The 9020-nt window shown below is 41.3% G+C and overlaps 1 protein-coding gene across 34 annotated transcripts in view; it reads right to left on the minus strand.

Annotated features, from left to right (window-relative positions):
- ZNF644 (zinc finger protein 644) overlaps positions 1–8692 on the minus strand; it is a 96790-nt gene extending 88098 nt beyond the window's left edge. For 3 of the 34 annotated variants that reach the window (XM_089780524.1, XM_089780507.1, XM_089780520.1), the window contains exons 1-4: positions 8321–8470; positions 7633–7744; positions 6285–6415; positions 4458–4544 (exon numbers count right to left, since the gene is read on the minus strand). Coding sequence is in view for 3 of the 34 variants with exons in the window: in XM_075936491.2 (XP_075792606.1) it covers positions 8321–8382 (62 nt within the window). In the remaining 31 variants the exon portion in view is untranslated. Of the gene's footprint in view, positions 1–4457; positions 4545–6284; positions 6416–7632; positions 7745–8021; positions 8185–8320; positions 8531–8565 lie in introns of those variants that run through there. The other 31 variants (XM_075936486.2, XM_075936475.2, XM_075936480.2 and 28 more) reach the window with 22 other exon arrangements.
- Positions 8693–9020: the final 328 nt, after the last annotated feature.

A 9020-nucleotide genomic window follows, 5' to 3' on the forward strand; every position in this document is an offset into this window, starting at 1 on the left:
TACTATGACCTCTAGACACCTTACCTTTCTGCAATACTCCTACCTAGACAGTCACTTCCCATTCTGTATATGTAAAACTGATTGTTTCTTCCTAAGCAAAGTACTTTGCATTTGTCCTTATTAAACTTCATCATATTTACCTCACAGACCATTTCTCCAGATCATTTTGAATTATGACCCTATCTTCCAAAGCACTTGCAAACATACTAAGGCCATACTAAGAAGTTTTCAGTAGTTCACTGTCAAACTGGAAGGACTTGTAAATTGAGGCCTCTTAAGGAGTCACCTTAGGTCTAATTGTAATTCAGTATTTTCATTAATGACTTGGATGGTGGAATGGAGAGTACGGATGTGAAGGTTTAACCAATTAACCGGTGGGACTGGAGCAGCTCCCCGCCTGCCATGGGCAAGGGGCTGCTCCAGCCCAGTGGGGGCGTGCCACAGACAGGAGCTGCTCCAGCATGGCCTCTGCCTGAGGCATGCCCAAACATTCTTCAGGCAGGGGTTGCTCCGATCGGAACACCAAAGTAGCCCCTGCCTGTGAGGCACCCTGGCCCTCTGTAGGAAAGGGCTGCTCTGGCCGGGCTACAGGAGCCCCTGCCTGTGGTGGGGGATGGAAGGCACAGCTCCTTGCTCACCCCCTTTGAATTGTTTCACCAATTAAACAATGTTTAACCGGTTAGCCAATTATACAAAATTTTACATCCCTAATGGAGGGTATGCTTACAAAGTTTCAGATGACACGTAACTAGGAGGGGTTGCAAGCACTCTTGAGGATGTGATTAGAATTTAGAACAATCTTGATAAATTAAGAAATAATAAAATGTACAAACACAAGTGAAAGGTATTGGACTTACAAAGGAAAATTCCAATACACAAATGTCAAATATGAAGTAAGTGGCTGGGAAGCAAAACTGCAAAGAAGGATCCAAGTTAAGAGTTAGGAATATAGAATCCCATTTAAAATGTTAACCAGTTAAATTGTATGTTTAACCAGTTAACTGGCTTACCACATGGCACCACAGGCAGGAGGCCGCTGGAGCAGACAACTCCCACAGCGCAGCATGGCAAGCCCAACCAGGCTGCTCTAGCCACACTACGCGCTGGTTAACCAGTTACCTTGATAGGCATGCTGGTAACACAATGCTTTACCAGGTAACAAGTTAACCCTTTACATTCCTAAGAGTAGATCACAATTTGTACAAGTCAACACTCAGATACTGTGACAAAAAATAATTATTGTTCTGGAATATATTAACAGGAGATGTAAGAAGTGGGAAATAACTGTTATGCTCTGTTCGGCACTGAGGATGCCTCCGCTGAAGCAACATCAATTTTGGGGCACCACACTTTAGCAAGGTGAACAACTTGGATAGTCCAGAGGAAAGCAACAAAAATGGTAAGAGGTTTAGTAAATATGACATGAGGAAAATTGCAAAGAAGTGGGCATATTTAGAAGAGAACTCTGAAGAGGGAATGTGATAACATTCTTTCAAATACATAAACAGTTGTGATAAAGAGCACAGACATCCTCTATTCTGTAGTTCCACCAATGATAGGACAAGAAGTAACTGACTTAGTTTGCATCAAGGAGATTCAGATTAGATACCTTATAGTTTTTCCTAACTATAAGGTTACCTAGGGAAGTTGTGGAATTCTGGTTATGGAAGGTTTCTAAGCTTAGGTGAGATGAACACTTTCCAAACAACAGTCTCAGGGATGGTCATGTTAATCTGTAACTAACTAATCTGTAACTAACTAACTAACTCACTCACACACGTATATTTTTTTAAAAAAAAGAGTGGTCCTGTAGCATTTTAGAGACTAACAAAAAATAGATAGTATCATGAGCTTTCGTAAGCACAAACTACTGCTTCAGATGATAAAAAGTAATCTGAAGAAGTGGGTTGCACCACAAAAACTCATGGTACTATCTATATTTTTTCTTAGTCTCTAAGGGTATGTCTACACTACCACCCTAGTTTGAACTAGGGTGGTTAATGTAGGCATTCGAAGTTGCAAATGAAGCCCGGGATTTAAATATCCCGGGCTTCATTGCATCTTGCCGGGCGCCGCCATTTTTAAATCCCCGTTAGTGCGGACTCCGTGCCCGCGGCTACACGCGGCACAGAGTGGTAGTTGGAATTAGAAAGCCTAATTCAAACTACCTCCTCAGTGCCACGTGTAGCCGCGGGAACGGAGTCCGCACTAATGGGGATTTAAAAATGGCGACGCCCGGCAAGATGCAAATGAAGCCAGGGATATTTAAATCCCGGGCTTCATTTGCAACTTCGAATGCCTACATTAACCACCCTAGTTCGAACTAGGGTGGTAGTGTAGACATACCCTAAGGTGCTACAGGACCACTCGTTTTTTCATCTTTCGGATAGGTTAGGTATATTTAATTCTGCTTCAGTTTAGGGGAGTGGACTTCAAGCCCTATATTTCTATGATTTTTCATCTCTAAAACACCCATTCTTTGTAACTAATCTGTGCTAATTCACCAATGCCTTCTTTCTAATTCTGTTAAGTAGTCAGTATACAATATCAATCTCTTGCCGACTAGTTTTTCTAAAAACACAGTGTATCTTGTGATTTATTTTTATTTCACAGAAGACAAGACAGAGTTTACAAAACAAGTTTATAATTTGTCAGCTTCACTACAATGTTTTTATAAATGTATTAAATCCATTTTATTGGATTATACAACTTTGTAAAGCTCTACTCAGGCACAGCAAAAAGCAACTTAGCATATTGATTGAGGCCAACCTAATTAAACAGAATAAGGGAAACAGGAGTTGCTAAATGCAGAAGGACAAAGCACATATATATGGGATAAATGTGTGATAGAAATGGGAAGAAACACATTAGTAACCATTGTTGTCATCCACAGATTCAGTGCACCAAAGTGCAGTGCAAAAAGCACAGATGGGGACATAACCTGGGGAACAAGAAGATGCATTCAGATCAGTACTGGCCATGTTTACACAATACAAAAGGTGAGGACACAAACATGTTTTTAAATATTTCCCACTATGCCCAGCACTGGTCTTAGTTACATTAGGACAAAGTTTCATTGATTTGGTAGCATGAATACGTCCAGCCGTGTAAGAACCTTGTCTATAAAAGGGTTCTTCTAACAGCGGTAATACTGGACATACAATTTTTGGTAAAATGCGCTGAAGTACACAAAGCCTAAAAACAGTGAATTATTCTCACAAGTCAGGCTCTGTCCTGAAGTTTGAATAAGGGTAACTACATGCAAGCTGTGAGTAGGAAGCTTTTGAATACAAGAATAAAAAGTCATCTCTCTTTCAGCTTTTATTCTTCACTTTTCAAATCCTGAAGATTAGAAACTTCTTAAAGAAACTTTCAAATATGAAATGAACATACAGCAATTCATTTTTGAGCCTACAACAGAGCTCCAAAGTTGCTGTCCATTGTGGCATTCTAAAATGCCACAAAATGCAACACTGAGTAGTTACCTTTCCCTTCCAACATCTACAGCAGAAAGAACTTAAAATTTAACACCCTCTACATAAAAGACAGTCCTCAAAAAGGTCAGGCCAGCCTTCATGTCAGCTCAAATTGTTGACTAGGAGAGCAGTGTGTTTTGGACAGCTCCTGGATAGAAATTCCAGCATCCTCCTTTCCCAGGAGATGAACACCACAAAGTAGGTACACTTTTCACCAAACAACTTAAGGATCATCTTTTCAGTTTGCCACGTAATTATTTTAACACTGACACACAGGTCTGTAAAGTGCACTTGATATATTTCGCATTTGGAAATCCTGTAACATTATCCAATAGTAGCTTAGTACAAATGAACTGAAGAGTGGTAATTTCAATTATTTAAAAAATAAGCGTGTGTCAGCATAATCTGGCAGCATATATTATAGGTTATAAAGTCAATTTGCATTACTTCCCTTATTAAAACAAATAAGGATGCAAGTTTGAACTGCAAGGTTAAATTTAAAGAGTTGTAATGCCATTTTTAGAAAATTTGAACTTTTTCAAAGTCAGACAACTAGCTAATTAGCTTCAGAGGGGTAGCCGAGTTAACTAGCTAATTAGTTGTTGTAGAAACAGTCACCCATACATAGATACTATTATAGACGTTCTAGCAATCAACTTTATTATGATTTAAACCTAATATTAACCTTGTCTTGACCTCATGAATTTCGAAGAAATGCTGAAAGACTAAATATATCACCATTCATTTGGTCAATGAGAAATTGCAACAACTGCTCAACATTAAAAAATATAAATAATTCATACAGCTATCATTTACAGATGGAGCTTGTGAATTTCATCATTTCTCAAGTACTTACGCCCATTCCATACATATTAGCATCATACTTATGCTAGTTTAAAAGGGAATTTTAATCAAGTTCACTAAAACAGTAAGCAAGCTATTTAACACTGGATGTAGAAGAAAATAAATATCAATACTCACTGTTAAGCCAGTTTCTTCCCCCTTTAAGATAACTGGCAAGTTAAATGCATTGCTGCAGTGTTTATTCATCACAACAGCTGCTGTATACTGTTAAACAGACAAAGTGCACACAACTACTCATTTGTCTTAAACTTATAAGTGTATTTCTCTTATTCAAAGACTGACTTTATTTTTCCTGTTACAGACTAACTCGGCTACCCCTCTGAAGTTATATTGATATTATTTGAATATTGTCCAGTTCTCAAACACAAACCTATACCAAATTTGAGGATGATTCCTACAAACTAAATAGCAAGTAACATTACTCCTCCTAAATAAGAACACACACTCATTTCAGCAATCTGGAAATCTTATATTAAAATCTAGCCAAAGTCACCAATCGGCATCTTTTCTTGACAAGCAGCTGTTATCTGAGAAATTAACCAAATGTTACTGTACCTTTGGTCTAATTCATGGAATTTTAAAGCGGTGAAGGAAACTATATTAAATATGTCCGTGCCCTTGGATAGCAAAGACGGGGGGGGGTTGTTTCTATAGCCTATGAATGATACAAGTGTGAAGCAATGATGTAAGTAACACACACACACACAAATGGAACAGCAAACATTTAAAAGTTTTGATTTTTAAGAGGAACGGGGAACAAGCTTGTTTAAGTAAAGAAGTGCATGAAAAAGGATGCCACCTTCTCCCCTGACCTTTTTTTTTTTTAATAGGGAAAAGGCATTCCTCCAAGGATACTTCATGTGATCTGCATCCTTTTAAATTCATTTTTGGGACTTCCTAGCCTAGTAGGGTTCATGTGAAAAACAGCTCGTATACAAAACATTCATCATCTTTCTATGTAATTTTAACTATTGACTCAAAATTTTACATATTTGACCAATAACCTGAAGTACATCTGTATAACTAGGACATTCCTGCAAGAGAAATTAGAGTTTCACATTTTAATTATTTAAATGGGAATGGTTATTTTGGCTCAAAATGACTTTTTATGCTAAATCAAAATAAGCAGCTCTTAATGTGCCACAGATTTCTACCAGTCCACATCAATTTAAAAATCAATTTTAACTAAACCAATCAAAATGTTCTTATTGAGATAATGCCTAAACTTTTTCAAAGTTCCATGCCTTTGAAAAAATAGTATTGAATTTCTACAGTAGACTACAAAGCAACCTGTCTCATGTTAAATTTCATTTAGCTCTTTAAAAACATAAAGTTAATAATGGATATTCTATCTTCAGTTACTAGATAGCAAAAATCTTAGATGCCCTCTTCTAAGAGCACTACTTACTCTGCTTATTGTTGAAGACAAGCAATTCTTTTCTTCTTTAAAACCCAATGAGGGATGGGGAGGGGAAATCTGAGTTCCACAGAATCCACATACTCTTGTGCTATAATCAATAACTCCCCCCTCTGGTTATTGCATCAGAGCCCAACTTATTTTCACTGAATCCAATTAACTGTGAAAATGATTTCATGAATCTGTAAAGCGAATTATGTAGCCACTACATTTTTTCCAATTTTCAACCTAAACAGCTTTTGTAAGTTTATAAGTAAGCCTGTCAGTGTTCAAAATTTAAAACCTACAAATCAATAACTATATAATACTGGCAAATACTTTACCATTTTTAAAGTATGTATTTTCTAGAAGTGATTTTGAGAAACTTGAAGCAAAAATGCATATGCATTAGTAGGTTTACAGTTTATACATACAGCTAGCTATAAACCCAAATCTTCTGATAAAATCCAATCATCCATTAAATTAAAGAAATAGTCATAAATAAATTCAGAATACATTGTTATTTCAAAATGGAAAAATATTACTACCATTGTTCAATATCCTGTTTATTGAACTGCTGATACTAGTACTTTGGCACATGTTCCAATCAACTGATACATCGCTAAAGACAGGTAGGATGTTTAAAGTCGTCATCATCTCTTCTGACAACTCAGATCAGCTAAACAGAAACAGCAGAGATAAGTTTCAAGATAATACTACAAGAAAACATTGCTGTCCCAAAAACTTTATAAGTATTTTGTTTTGTGATTAGTATCTAGCACTATAGGATCTAAAGATTTATAGATACTCCATATTCTGGAGAGAATTTGGAAAGTGGGTGGAAAAGGGGAAAGAGGAAAAGCGCTGAAACAGTTTTTATATTTCAAATGTATGAAAGTAATATATACAGTATTCTGGCTTTCCTTTAATTACTTCCAGTAAAGAGCAAGGGGGTTTTTGGGGTGAAATTAGTGTAAAATTTATTTTGTACCCATCCTCTCATAAATGTTTAAGAGACAAACAGAATACTTTCTGAGGCAAGACAAACATCCAACTTTAAAAAAGCTTTTCAATTATAACTGTGGAAATAATACATAAATTATGAAGCTGATTGCAAATTCTGGTTATAATTCACAAACACTGCTATGTCACACCACTTTGCTACCTAATTGACGGGTTTGCAACAACAGCTGATTATATGTCAGTGTAACAGCATTGTCACACAGCACTGCTCTTTCTTGCACTCTGCTTAAACTCTTCTCCAGTAATGCAATTGCTCCATTCTCTCTCCATCCTGATCCAAACCAGTACTTTGAATCTACTCTTAATGGAAAAAATATTATGAAGAATTACTGATAAAAAGCTACACACAGCTATAATGCCATCATGGAATTTGAAAGACATAACTATGCAAGAGTTATTCTTGTTTGTTAGGCCCTCACTGCACTACTTCAAGATGAAATGGTTGCCTTGGTTGGGTGTATATGGTTTTGAATATGCTTGTAACTGCTAAATTCCATGGCATAGCCTTTATAAGTAAGTTAACTGCAGCAAATCAGAATATCCCTTTTCAGTATTGTAAATGAAATTTTGCTTGAAGTGTTATTTTTGTGCAAAGCTAATGAGAACCTATTTGGGCACATTTCTATTCATGTCTTGTCAGTTTACAGCCCATAGGGCCACAATGCATGCCTTTTCAACTGACCTTATATATAAAGGCATTCAAAGGAAAAAAATGTATTTTGAACAAGTGGCATAGTGGCAAAAGGGCTTCTACTTCAAATAAAATCGGAGCCCACAGATACAATTCTAACACCTGAACCACTATTTTTTCTTAGCTATTGTGAGTCATTTGCATATTGTGCACCATGTGTCCAGAAGGCAGTGACTACCCACCAGATCATAGCACCGGCTTCTTAGACTCCACAACGGGCCTCGGGCTTGCCAGCTTCAGTAACAATGACATACGTTTTGCTGACCTGCCTGTTTCATGTGAACGGGACAAACGCTAGAAGAGATTTAACACAACACCCAGATGCGGACGCCACTCTCTGATATCAAGCACCCAGTTAGACATCACGCGTGGCCAGCCCCACTACTCCACATGGGCACTATACCTGGCAGAACCCACCAGGCTGATTTCCACTCCCAGGGCACCGGGCCTGTCAGCCCCACCAGGGTGACCCCGGCTGCACTACAGCTTCCTATCCCAGTCCTGCTGTAGGTGCCCCAGCGGGCAGCAGCACAGCCGGCCGGGGCCTCGGCACCACAGGTCAGGGCTTTACCTCCACTCCCTGCGCCTCTCGGCCCTGCCGGCCGGCAATCCCGCGCCCTGAGGCGACACCGGGTTCCCCCAGCTCCTCAGCGCCTGGCAATGGCGGCGGCCCCGCTCCCCCTCCTAGCTCCTCGCTCACTGGCTGCGCCGCTTCATGTGACCGAACAAAACCCTCCTCGGCACAGCCCTTTGTGTCCGGCCCGGCCGGGGCAGCGGAGAAGCCGCCCGCCGGCCCGCGGCTCCGGAAAAGCCCGCTCAGCCCAGCCGCAGCGCCGCCGCCTGCGCTCGCCTCCCCGCCTCACCACCTACCCTGCGAGAGCGGCCGGGGCCGAGTCCCTTTGCCGCACCAGCTCGGCGACGGCGGCGGCCATATTCCCTGATGCGGCAGGATGGAGGGGACACCCCGCGCCGCTAGGGCAGCCGGTTCGTCCCCGCTTGGGTCCTCCCGCCACTGCCCAAGCACGCGAGTTCGGCGCGCCCCTCCCGTGCAGAGCAACCCGCCCCTCCCCCCACTGTCAGTGCCGGGGGAAAAAAATCCATAACGGGAAACTCACGGGCTCGCCAGGGTGTGCGTCACACCGCGATTACGTCACACGCTCTGCGTAATGACGTCACCCGCAGCCCCACCCCAGCCTGTGCTGAAGAAACACGCATGCGTTTAACTTTCCCGCTTCCGCGCATTGTAGAGTCCCCGCCTCCCAAAGGCGACAAGCGCTTCTGTGTGCGAAGTGGCAGCGCACAGGCGCCGCTATTCGAAACGGCTGGCGGGGCGGGGCGGGGCGGGGCGGGGCGGGGGCTGCTGGAGCGGGTTCCGTTAGCTACAGTTCAGCTCAATGACTTTCAGATTTTTCCCCCGCCCATAGCAGGCGAGCGAGTCACCAGCCAGCTGGGGAGGCAGAGCGCGCCCTAGGCACAGTGACTTCTGTGTGAGGGGGCTAAAGTGGACCAGGGACTGTACTGGCGCGTGGGCGGATTACACACCTGCCTGAGGCTTGCAGGGGGGCAGCAT

This window comes from Pelodiscus sinensis, chromosome 9 (genome assembly GCF_052426305.1).
Source record: "Pelodiscus sinensis isolate ZL-2025 chromosome 9, ASM5242630v1, whole genome shotgun sequence".
Lineage (NCBI taxonomy): Eukaryota > Metazoa > Chordata > Testudines > Trionychidae > Pelodiscus > Pelodiscus sinensis.